The 13,515-nt window shown below is 33.2% G+C and overlaps 1 protein-coding gene across 1 annotated transcript in view; it reads left to right on the top strand.

The window, feature by feature from the left end:
- The first annotated feature begins 320 nt into the window (after nt 1–320).
- LOC142354060 (somatostatin receptor type 3-like) overlaps nt 321–13,515 on the top strand; it is a 437,349-nt gene continuing 424,154 nt past the window's right edge. The window contains exons 1-2 of the mRNA XM_075406334.1: nt 321–399; nt 7,908–8,025. Coding sequence (XP_075262449.1) covers nt 358–399; nt 7,908–8,025 — 160 coding nt within the window. The 5' untranslated portion in view covers nt 321–357. The remainder of the gene's footprint in view (nt 400–7,907; nt 8,026–13,515) is intronic.

Below are 13,515 nucleotides of genomic sequence, written 5' to 3' on the forward strand. Positions count from 1 at the left end.
TTAAGAATGCTTTCAAACGTACAGAGACTGATTGCTATAATTGAGGACACTACATTGGCCGAAAAAGTTCAAATTTAAAACACAGAGACTGCTTTGAAAATCCCGCTCGTGATCTATAAAATTGCTCACTGGGCTCAAAATTTTTCAAATTCTATTTTCTATTAATTGCCGGTGTAAAAATAGGTCACCATTACTCCTCTTCGAGCCGTATCAAAATACAGCTCCCCAAAACAATTCAGATTCTGTGAATCGTAAAAAAGTTAAATTACTGTAACGTCTCTGTCTAATGAGAGAAATTTTTTGATTTGTAAACAGGAGGACGTCAATGCCACTTGGGACTTGATTGTGGAGACAACAATGGATTCATCAGATGGGACAGGAGGAGGCGCAATGCGACCGGTTATTTTGTTTCACAATTAAGAAATTTTAATCCAAGCGTCTTTAGTTGAATAACCATTAAGCATTTGCAGCGCATACACAGGCTGTGTCCAGAAATCAAGTGTATATGTTCTGACTGAATTGAATGCACGATAGTCTGGACAAGAATGCGCAAAAAAATTATGTCTGGTGACCACACGAAAGTCTAGAGAACGCATGAAACTCTGGACAAGAGCGCACGAAAGTCTGGACATGAAAGCAAGAAACGAAGAATGCACAATAATTTTTGAACGCATGAAAATCTGGAAATAGGTACTCTCCATCTGGTAGGGTCTGAATACGGGGCATGCTCCTGGGATGTTCTAAACACACCAGACCTATTTTCGGTCTGGCATCTCAACCTGGGTAACATTGCGCCGCACTATATTTAACATCTTCCCCAACAAAAAGATTTCTTTTGTTACAGAAACATGGAGAGGAAAACTTTGTCAAAATAAGTTTTCACGTAATGAAGTTGGTTGAAACACTTTTGATGAAAAACAATTCAGCTTTGACCAGTTTTCATCGTTAGCAAGAAAAAACATGCACAACACTCCAAATGGTCATATTTTATTCGTATTTTGATTCGCAGGCAAAGCTTCGTCATAAAAGAATCTTGCAAATTAAGATTTTCCTTTCTCTTAAAATCGAGGGAATACTAACTTTTCGCCAGAATGGGGCAAACATTAACCTCAGTCATTATTTGATAAAAACACGATAAAATGTTGCACAATTCGAATGTACATACATTTGGTTTGAAATTTAATTAAAAACAAAGACATTTAGCTTTGGTTTGGTCTATTTGTATTTTGTTACAAAAGTTTGTTAGATTAAAAAACAATTTTATTGCAACAGAAATTCAAACTTTGTAACATAATAACTGCCACAGCTTAAGGGGATAGATGTAAGGCAGACCCGCTGTGGGCTCCTTTTACAGCCTTTAGGTATGAAGAGCGAGGGCTACATGCTTCTGCGCGCGAAGATGGCTTACCTATATCTCCCAGACTAACCGACTCAGTAAAACACTGAAGATATATTTCAAATATAACGGTGGTTATAAAGAATAACACCCGAGTCAGAGATACTACTCTATTAGACTGAATATAGTTAGTAGAGTTCTCTCTATGTAAAAGAGAATAGTTTGTTCTCAGTCTCTGATTGGATGAAGTTATACATCCAGTTTTTCTACTGCTACAGATGATTTCAATCTTTTTCTTGCACGTATTTGTTGCCACATTGACTAAAATTTTAGTTTTTTTAAAGCCTGAAAGTAATTAAATTTTTGTGAAATAGAGTTTTACAAGATTCCTACATTCACGAAAGATAAACATTCACATTTTAACCCCTAGAAAGAACAATTTCGCTAGAATCTTGTGATATCTTACAGCATAGTCATCTCTTTGGTCCTCGGAAATTCTTCAGTTGAGGTTTTTGTTTTCAAGTATTTTTTTAAAAAATCACTTTTAGTCGATAAAATTTCAACGTCATGGTGCAGTTCATTTTGAAATTACTTTGTATTTCTAGAATACGGCTATAGCCTTGCTTATTGTTTCTTTTCTTGCCAGTAATAGTTTTTAGGTTACTCTGAAAATCTTTTCCCTGCTGTAATCATTCGGGTATTTCAATGACGATCACATAACTTTTTTTGCGATGGATGGATATATATTCAATCATAAATGAAAATGAATGGATGTACCTTCCATTTCATGTTTTAATTGTTTTTAGCTTATTTCAACGTTTTGAGCGTATTTATTAGCCCAGTTTATGCAACAATGGTGACAAAAGTTTAAACTGACCTGTAACCTTGAAGCCCACGGGCAACTACAAATCGCTATCTTATAGGATGGCGTATAGGATGACTATCTTATAGGTTCACCACCTTACAAAGTTTAAAGCAGGACCTCACAAGATAAACATATAACTTAAAAGAAACTAACTAAATAGCCATAAATATTAGGAGATAATCACAATTTTTGTATGAATACTAAAAACTCTTAAAACTACTTGAAGAGCGCAGGTATAGGTGGGATCTGAAAACATGACTGTAAGAAACATTGAGCAAAAGCTGTGCTTAAAAAAGCAGTAAATTGTACTTAACTTTTTCCCCGATAACTGATTGCCTACTCGTCAATACTTTATCGCTCAAAATCGATCAGATGTTCAGTCCTCAAATTTTGTCAGTGTTTGCAAATGAAAAAAAAATTTCAGTTTATTCACCTGACGACGATAACCCTTTTTCACAGTTGATGTGCTCTATTAATTTCTGAGCATCAAAAAGAAGAGAAAAGTAGGACAACAGGGTTGAAAACAAACCTAACTTAAAGACTTATTAAAAATACAATAGTTTATAATTGTTGACAGAAAACGTTACAAAAAAGAACCAAGACTGCTTCACTACTCAAAACACTACACCAGATTCAAAAAGTTGCCTCGTTGTTTATATGATATAGTCTGAAAGCGGTTTTTCACAAAGCGGCTGCTAGGAAAGAGAGGAAACAATTGTTTGTAACAAAAATCTTGACCAGTAACTCAAAAAATTTTTTTTTCTAGTAAATAAAATGCTGTCTCTCATCTGACAAAAGATTGTGAGCCAATAGATGACCAGAAAAGACAATTGCAACAGAAAATCAAACTTTGTAACATTAAAACTGCAACAATTTAAGGGGATAGATGTAAGGCAGACCCACGTGGGCTCCTTTTACAGCCTTCAGGTATAAAGAACTAGGGCTACATGTTTCTGCGCGCGAAGTTGGCTTACCTATATCTCTCAGACTAACCGACTCAGTAAAACACTGAAGATATATTTCAAATAAAACGGTGGTTATAAAGAATAACACCTGAGTCAACTACTCAATTAGACTGAACATAATCAGTGGAGTCCTCTCTATGTAAAAGAGAAGAGTGTGATCTCAGTCTCTGATTGGATGAAGTTATAGATCCAGTATTTCTACTGCTACAGATGATTTCAATCTTTTTCGTGCCCGTATTTTTTGCCACATTGACTAAAATTTTAGCTCTTTTAAATCCTGAAAGTAATTAAATTTACAAGACTCGTACATTCACGAAAGATAAACTTTCACATTTCAACCCATAGAAAGAACAATTTCGCTAGAATCTTGTGATATCTTACACATTAACCATCTCTTTCGTCCTCGGATATTCTTCAGTTGAGGTTTTTGTTTTCAAGTATTTTCAAAAATAATCATTTATAGTCGATAAAATTTCAACGTCATGGTGCAGTTAATTTTTAATTTTTTTTTTTGTTTTTCTAGAATACGGCTATAGCCTTGCTTAATTTTTCTTTTCTTGCCAGTAATAGTTTTTAGGTTACTCTGAAAATCTTTTCCCTGCTGTAATCATTCGGGTATTTCAATGACAATCAGATAACTTTTTTTGCGATGGATGGATATATTTTCAATCATGGATGAAAATGAATGGATGTTTTTTCCAGTTCGTGTTTTAGTTGTCTTTAGCTTATTTCAACGTTTTGAGCGTATTTGTTAGCCCAGTTTATTCAACAATGGTGACAAAAGTTTAAAGTTAGATTAATCTAGATTCGTTTATAAAGAAATTGTGAGCAGTTGTCAAGAACCCAGCATGCTTCAATAAACAGTTTGCAAGTTTTACGCCCGGAACAATAATTTTTTCGACAATTTTTTAATGAATCACGATTTTGAATGCAAAGAGCATTAAAACTTGTGATCACAGCTGGTGCACAGATCTGTACGTCTACCTATACCAAACTTCTGAGTTTTATAACCCACTTTTGTAGCCGTATTTCCTTTTTCCTATCTTAATACCATGGACGTGTGACACTTCCAAATTTTGCGGATGAATAAGTGTATTTTTTTTCACTGACCTGTAACCTTGAAGCCCACGGGCAACCACAAATCGCTAATTTATAGGATGGCGTATAGGATGACTATCTTACAGGTTCACCGCCTTACAAAATTTAAAGGCACGACCTCACAAGATAAAGATATCACTTAAAAGAAACTAACTGAATAGCCATAAATACTAGGAGATAAACACATTTTTTTTGTATGAAAACTAAAAACTCTTAAAACTACTTTAAGAGCGCAGGTATAGGTGGGATCTGAAAACATGACTGTAAAAAACATTGAGCAAAAGCTGTGCTATAATAATGCAGTAAATTGTACTTAACTTTTTTTCTCTCTGATAACTGATTGCTTACTCGTTCAATTCTTGATCGCTCAAAATCGATAAGATAATCAGTCCTAAAATTTTGTCAGTGTTTGCAAATGAAAAAAATTTTCAGTTTATCCACCTGATGACGATAACCTACTTTTCACAATTGATGTACTCTATTATTTTCTGAACATCACAAAAGAAAAGAAAAGTAGGAAAACAGGGTTGAAAACAAACCTACATAAAAACGACTTTCTAAAAAAACAATAGTAAATAATTGTTGTTAAAAAACGTTACAAGAAAAAACCAAGACTGCTTCACTACTCAAAACTCTACAACAGATTCAAAAAGTTGCCTCGTTGTTGCTATGATATAGTCTGAAAGCGGTTTTTCACAGAGCGGCTGCTAGGAAAGATAGGAAATAATTGTTTGTAGCAAAAATTTTGACCAGTAACTCAAAAATGTTTTTTTTTCTAGTAAATAAAATGCTTTCTCTCATCTGACAAAAGATTGTGAGCCGAAGGATGACCAGAAATTACCACACAGGTGACAAATTGAACTCATGAAATACAGGAGGCAATTTTACGCGGAAAGACAGTTCTTATTCCCGTCTATAGGTAACTATGGGATATGAAAACCAAAATCAGGCATTTTTCCTTTGTTTTTGATCTTTGCAGCAAGAAAATTGTATGGAAGTGAAATGGACGATTACGGTCTACTTCAAAATACTACTCTTTGGTAGCTCTTTGGTTCTCAAAAGGGACAATGAAGTTTCAACTTCTAATAAACATAAATGTAATTTATTTAGGAAGTCATAAAAGAAAAAGTTACAATTGCTGACTGTTATAATTACAACAAATCGCTCTCCTATGAAATACTAGCAGTAAAAAAATTCAATTGGGGTTATACTAGTTTAAAAGAAAAATAGACGGATCATATATTCAGTGTAGGTCGTATATCCGCATTGACCACATCATATATGGTGATTTCAATTTAAAAATATCCCGGTCGAACAACACACATTTCAAAAAAAAGAACTTAAAAAAAAGTTTTGGAACTCAAAGCAGTTTCCAACAAGAAAGAATACACACGTCAAACTATGCGAACAAGGTCAATAATTGATATAGTGTCTTCGAAAGCTAATTTGAAGACAGACGTCGTGAAACTAGGCATCACTGATCACAACACTATCGAAAGAGCGTTGCCGTAGTTTGTTGACAAAAATTCTGTACAAAAGATGAAGGAAAAAAAATTCCAAAAGAAAAAATCAATCGAAATTTAATCATGATTTAATTTTTTAATTACAAAATCAGTTGACAGAATACAAGACACTGAATTTAGAAAATAGAATAGCGATTCTAGTTCGTCTTTTAAATTACGGAATCACTTGATGAATACAAACCTAAGTTAACAGTAGAAGAAAATGAAATGAGAGAAAACGGATTTAAAAAGAAATGAGAAATGCAGAAGCAGAAAACAATGCTTGAGAGTCGAAATTGGCATCCATTTGATAAAAATTAAAAAAAGTACAACAAGCAAAAGATTATTTTTTAAAAAGGACAATTGAAGCAAAATTTGGATGCTAGAATGAAATTTTCGAAAAGAAAAAGAGCATGAACAAGGTTTTTCAGATACATAAAGACCTTTAGCACAGGAGGGAAGTTAGCAGATAGCATTAACTGTACCTCAATTGAGCTAGATTTGGACATTTTCTACGGCAATCAGAACTAATTTGGCTATAATGTACAGGAGAGCATTCAATATGTCGTTTGTTCAATGCACAAGGAGTTCACTTATAATCACTACAATTACAATTCAGGAAACATTAAAAAAGGCAACACGTTTATAGAACAAACGAACTTTGGGAACTACTTCTTCTTATCTAATTTGTTATTAAAAGCAATTATTCCAGTAGTCTTTGAAATACTCAATAAGGCCCAATGGAATGGTAGTAGAATGCAACTTTCCTGACTGCCTTAAGGCGGCTTAATAATTTTTATCAATTATTATTGACAATAAACTGTTTTTCCACGACCGCAAAAAGTTTATAAATCAGTAAAGCAACAAATTCATTTCCATCTTATATCAGACGGTAAAGTTTTGAGCCAAAACTTAATAATAAAGATTTTTGAGGAGTTTCTCTACCCGGTGTACAAATATGGGATTTTGTTTAATGGAGTCGGAATTTTTTTGGAGTTTGTTTTATGCAATGGTGCTACCAGTATTTTATATTCAGTAAAAGCAAACTGGTAAAAACACCATTACACCACACTATTTTCATAATCTGAACGTTTTTTTCATTATTGATTCCGATCAGCTATCACAGCTATTTTCGAAATATATCCAATTTTGAGAAACTAAGTTTATCTTGTTTTTTTTTTGAAAAAAGCAATTGTCTTTTCTTGGTATTGATCTGACCATCTAGGGACAATGCAATCAACCCTAGGTGGTGCTCCAAAGAAGTCTATTGACTTGCGGAAACTCAAAAAAGCTCAGTGGAGTTTTATAATAGCTGATAAGCCTTCAGCGACCACTCGGTATGATGCTCTTCAAAATTTTCGGATGAAATTAAAAATATTTTGCACTTGAAAACTAACCGCAACTTAAAATATTTTTTATGTTTACCATGTATCTCCAAGTACATGCAACTCCTAGAATTTCTATATTACATACTCCTGTACCTGTTTTTTTAAACAGAAAAGAGTGTAAGGAGTGTCAAAAAAACAACAAAATTACACCCCTATGTATCCACTTAATTAATGGTGGAGGAGTGTAACTGTAAGAATGTAATTTGAAAAAATATGAAAATGGAAGGAGGTAGTGAGGATTGATCCCCCTTTTCCCCTGTAGAAAATGTTACTGTCACTTTCTGCGTAAACCATTGCGCGAACTGATACTAGGAATAGCGGTCTCCAATTGGTTTTAATGGTAATTATGCATAGTGTATTTTTTAAATCAGGTTGCCCTAAATTACACTTTTTGCAAAGAATTTGAAAAGAGTGGAGAAAAGAGTGCATATAAAGAGCATTTTTTAAAAAAAAATACAATCGTACACTCTTTTCTCTGACAAATAGGAGTGAAATACGCATTACACCTAATCCCCTCTAATTAGGGGTGAATTAATGGTGAAAGCGAGCTTTTCTTGTTTAACTACTGTTAAAGTTGCCTATGATCAGACTATCATGCTTTCATTCGTGTTTCCAGACCGTGTAACTTTAAGCGCACGACACCCCCTTGTGCGTTCATTTCGGTCGGGACATATTGACTTTCGTGCCTTGGTACTCATGTTTCGCATCTGTTACCGTCCTGTGTTATCAAAATGATTGTGAACATTGTTTCAGGTTAATCCGTATCTCTCTGCAATAAATGCGTCTCGGATAAGCCTTCTGGTGATTGGTATCATGGGACTGATTGGCAACACCCTAACATACAAAGTGTCCTCTATGATCAACGACTCAGGCAATTTCCATGTGAAATTGATCACAAAAATTACATATAGAGTAATATGATGCATCACCATGGCAACAACATCATCAAAACTTTTTCTGTTTTTAGGTTTTCGCATTTTGCGCATTTAGGGCCATACGGGCATTGTAGACTGTCTTAATTTGGTGCTGCTGTACGAGTGATAATTCTCAGGTTATAAGTCAAATCAATTCTTTGGATTGTGATTGATGACGTGTCTTGCTATGTTTCTTTGTTTTGTCCTCTGATTTCGAGCTTCGTTATGGTTTTCATAAACAGTCTCTTTAAATAGTCTAGCCTATCCGGGAAGTTCATCGCAAGTGCGTGCAATTGCGATGAACTTCCCGAATAGACTAGACTTTTTAGAAAGACTATTTAGGAAAACCAAAACAATTCAAAACTATTCAAAACAATTGTCTTTATCTGCAATCGCTGTGTTTTGATGCTATTTTAATTTTTTCATATTGTGAAAATATTTTAGTTCTCATCTGAGCAGTTTTTAAAAATTGGACGTGAAATAATTTTTATAAGTATCTGCCCCGGAGTTTTCCTCAAATATGCAAAAGCTCACCTTCAGTAAGCGTCTATTGGGTAGTAATATTGCAAACACATTAATTTCGAGCTTGTTTTAATATAATGGGCCTGTTTACAGGAAAAAAATTAAAAAACTAAAATACAATTTTAAATGGCTTTTGAAAAAAATAACTATAACTGCGAGATAACAACGTAAAAAAGCCTACTATAAACAGATTGGACTTTTGATATTAGTTGCAAAAAAATAAATAAAGTGAGAAATTCCAAAAAGAGTTGCTGACGTTTATTTTCCTGATATAAGAAGTTTTCTTCAAAGCTTTTTGCTACTGGATATACGATATAAAAATTCCAGTATAATAGAATTAGATTTTTCTGAACAACTATACGAATAAATGGGGTATTCCAATGAACTTTAATCAGGTTCCTCTACCTAACTCCAAGTGCGTTTCAGTACCGGGTCAGTATAAATGCAATTCTTATCGTTCCTCATCATAGACTGAATCATGTCACTTTTTTGGTTTGTCAGACTTGCGTTTAATTTGATTTTACAATGGTCGGACTTGGGCCATGTGCAAAAATAAAGTTACCTAGGGTCTTCCGCTCCCTAGACCGTAGTTCTCTTCAAAGCGCGACCATGACTGATTGAATTTTGTCTGTTGCACCGTTGAAATACGCTCGAAAGAAGCAAATTTCAAGCAAGAAACCGAGCAAATTCTATTACATGGGAAACTTGCATTTACAATTGCCTAGTACTGATTTACACTTGGAGTTCGGTACGGGTTGTCAATTTTAAATACATTTCTAAAAATTTTTTTACAAACAAAAAACAGTAAACGTCGTTACTTTAAAATGTATAGAAGTTCGTATTAAGCCCAACGTTTTTGGACACTTCAACAAAAATTTTTTGTATAGTTTTTCAAAAAAAAGACGTTTTATTTATCTTTTCTAAAAGTTAAAGCGGAGAGCCTTGTTAAGCAGCACTATTTTTCTTTGTAGTTAAACATGTCATATCAAAAACAACAACAACACTTCTCTTTGTTCCATTACAACGTTAAATAAGTGCTTCAGAATCAGCTTTGCGACCTTTTCATCTTTCTGACTTGGAAAATGACTTTGCCAACTGAGTATTTAATTTAAAAGATATGCCTTACAGGCTGTCATAAATTACTAATTTCGGTCATAAATCATACGTCAGATTCAACTCAGGAAACCCTCAAAATTGCAATTTGAAAAATTGTCTGCAAAATCCAAATTTTAAATTTGTATTTCTTTACTTAATTCGAAACAAACTTTCAAAATAGTATGTTCATCTTCCGTGAAAAAAAGAATAATTTTTTTTGCTCAATTTGTTCACGTTTTTCGGATTTTTGCAAACGTCCTTTGCGACAAGATTCAACTGCGGAAGTCAAATCCTGTATTTTGTTGTGGTAAAAACCTACATTATCAAACTTCTTTTCCTGAATTACCGTTCATAGTTTTAAGGTACTGTTATTCATGATATTTCTATTGTAACGATTTCAACCCTCCTAATTGTTCCGACCCATTTTAGTGGGGGAGGAAGTATATATTCAAAGGGTTTTTTTTAGTCAATTTTGGCCAATCGAGGTATTCATCGTAGAGTGTTGTGAGTGGTATCATTAAAAAACCCGTTAAAGATTGATAGCCCAATCTATAACAAGCATAGAATATAAAACTTAGACGTTTTTTTCTGATTTTTGATTTCCTCATGGATTTGTAAGTTTAATGTTTAGTGAACATTCGACTGATTTTTGTTGCTATTTTTCACGTTTTTTGGTTTTTTACGCATTTTTTGACAATTTGGATAAACAGTACGCTAATAGATGATCCATAAAAATCGGAAAATTTAAATTTTCCAAATGTTCCCAATAGAGGACCGGCAATGGCAGGTCTAGTTTTAGTGTGATCGCTGTTTTTTGAGAGCACCTAAAATTTCGGACTGTAATCTGTCGACTTTTTTTATAATAATCTTTTTACTATTTTCGCATTTTTTTTCTTTTTTGTACGTCAATTACAGAAATGAGCAATTCAAATCAAAACGTACTATTTGACAACTCTAATTGGCTTTCTAAGGAGTTTCAAGGACACCAGTTAGTTTTTTAGTCTAAAGCTTATGATCGTGTTGACTTTTAAAAATGCATATTTTCAAAGAACATTTTCAAAGATTATTGAGCTTTGTGAATTTTTTCTCTTTTCGTTCAGCTTTTAGCTTAAGGTCAATAAAAAAAATCGCATCGTCTTTGTATTAAAATTTAATACTTTTTGCGGTTTTAAGCTTTAAGGGTTGGTTGTTGTGTTTTTTTTAAAATTTTTTGAACCTTTTCGAGTTTTTGAGGTTCTGTTACTTTTCTTGTCACACTATTGATAGTTGACATATCACAATATTGGAGTTTAAAAGAGGACACAACTCAACAGATCAGTTTTTCTGTGAATCATAAAACAATTTCACTTACTGATCTAAATAAATTTACTGCCAATTTAAAAGTGTATACTTAATAAAACTTAATAAAAGTGTATACTTATATTTGTACCCAGCAACGACCTGTTGCATAGAAGTTAGTTTCTTTTAATATATCCACATGTGATTCAGGTGACTCTAGTGGGACTGTGTTTATGAAGCGTTTGGCTCTTGCTGACAACATGGCTGTACTCCGAATCACTCTGGACCAAGGACTTCCAGTGTTTGGTATCACAATCAGGACACTCAACAATATGGCTTGCAAAATCATCGGCTTCTTCTCTGGCGCTGGCACTATTACCTGTTAGTATTATGATGACAAAACTTCAGAGCTTAAAGACACTTAAACTCCAGCAATTTAAAACCAGTATAACCCTATAAATTTAGCAATTTTTCTCAAAATTCAGCAAAATTCATATTTTTTATTCAAAAATTTTGCTCCAAATCCTTTTTCAATTTCAGGAAAAACGATAAAAATTATTGAGGCGGTCCAAATTAACGTGCTCGTTTTGCTTCGTATGAACAATTTTCAACACAGGGGAGGTCAGATCTTAAAATATGCAAAGTTAATGAATCTTAAAATGCAAAATTTGGTTACGAAAGAAGTGTTTGGAATTGCTTCAATTTTTGTCCCCAAATAATTCCACAAATTTCCCAATTTGGCTATTTTGTGTGCCATCAAAAACTACGTCATGCTTTAAAACATTTCAAAAGAACAATTAACAAATTTTGTGTCCATATTCCACAGTCTTAAACTATCGTCTTCCTTAAAACACAAAATGGGGAATATGAAGAAAAAAATAAAATTGTGCAACAATGTTCTACCAAAATCAGCTACTTTGTGAAATGTGTGGGAAGCTATTTCAAGTTCTATTTGGTAGGGGCGCTAGTCCGTCTCTAACAAACAATATTTGCCTTTGTAATAAATATGATTAATTTAAAACATATTTTTGTTTATTTTGACAATTATAAGAGTAACTTGCTCATTTTTTGCCGTGTCGAGTGCTTTTTTGCCGTGTTTTAACAAAATATCTTTTTTTATAAGAACAGACAGAATTCGGAAATAATTTTGTCTTTGAAACGTATGGTCAATTAATTTTATTTGTAATTATAGCTGGTTAATTTATCCACCAAACGTTTCTACTAGGACAAGAAGTTGATTAATTATAAGATAAACTCCTCAACCGGAAATCCATCTCTGGAACCGAGTTCAGGTCTTAAAAAAGGATTTTTTGTTTGGCTAAGACGTTTGAAAACCCGTTTGTTCGTTTGCTTAAAGGAAATGAAATTTTGTGTTTTCTGATAGACTATTTTCATAGCAAAAATGATTTGCAATTTAGGTATAAAATTAATAACAGCTCTATTTAACCGATGAAAACTGCCATTAAAGTGAAAATAAGACACATATATGTCATAGACTTATATGTCATATAACAACAAACTCTTATTCCGACCAAAACTCGATGTCTGTATTTAAAACAAAACACAATAACAAAAACAAAATGATATCAGATAAAATCAAAACAATCTAAATGAAGCTGCGCTGCAAAAACATCTGCCATTAATGATAATACTCCATGAAATTTTTAATAAAAATCAGCGGAAACAGCAAAGTTCGGAAGTAAGTTTCCATTTTTCTTTTTCAAGACCACTATTTTCTAAGTGATTTAGACCATAAGGTATCAAATGAAGGCATTTAAAACTTTCTTTTATTCTTTTTGGGTTGTAACTGAGTTAACAATTGAGATTTGTTTGTTTACACCACTTGAGTAAGCAATGGATGCTTGTCGTTATCCAGAATCCGTTGCACAATTACAAAATGAACGAAAAAACGGGCAAAAACAAAATAGCATATAAATTAAATGAGAAAACGGCTTCAAACCCTTTAAAACCGTAACCAATTCGATGCAAGCTTTAAATAGATTCAATTGCAGCTTTTGCCAACGCCAAGGAAAACTCACCATTAGTGTGATGTTTTGGCAAAAAAACAAGCTAAGAGGTGCGCAGATATCCAAGATTCGCATTTTTAAAAATTTAAAAACGTAGCATCACAGCCAATAATTTAATTCAGCTTTCTAGAAATAGGGTGTGACCGGTCTTTAAAGATACTACATACATATGGACAGAAATTGTGACAAAGTCCAAAATTTTATTGAGTTTAATTAAATAAATATTTTTAAATATCATAAAAAGCATAAACTTTCAAATGAAGTCAAAATCAGATCATCTTGAACATCTTGTTATTAGTGAAATTAAGACATAGGTCAATAGAGGCAAATACCGACACATCAAACTTTTACCGAAAAATTTACGAGTTACGGTAGTGAAACCATTGAAACAATGAAAAATTGGAAAGCTTATAAACGAAAAAGAAAACAGTAGAAAATTTTTTGTATGTATGGCTCAGCATAAACTGATAGGACTGGTCACTTATGAGACCAGGACACAATGTAGAAATCAAGAACGAAAAGGGT

Source organism: Convolutriloba macropyga, chromosome 15 (assembly GCF_964194025.1).
Source record: "Convolutriloba macropyga chromosome 15, txConMacr16.3, whole genome shotgun sequence".
In the NCBI taxonomy this organism is placed as follows: domain Eukaryota; kingdom Metazoa; phylum Xenacoelomorpha; order Acoela; family Convolutidae; genus Convolutriloba; species Convolutriloba macropyga.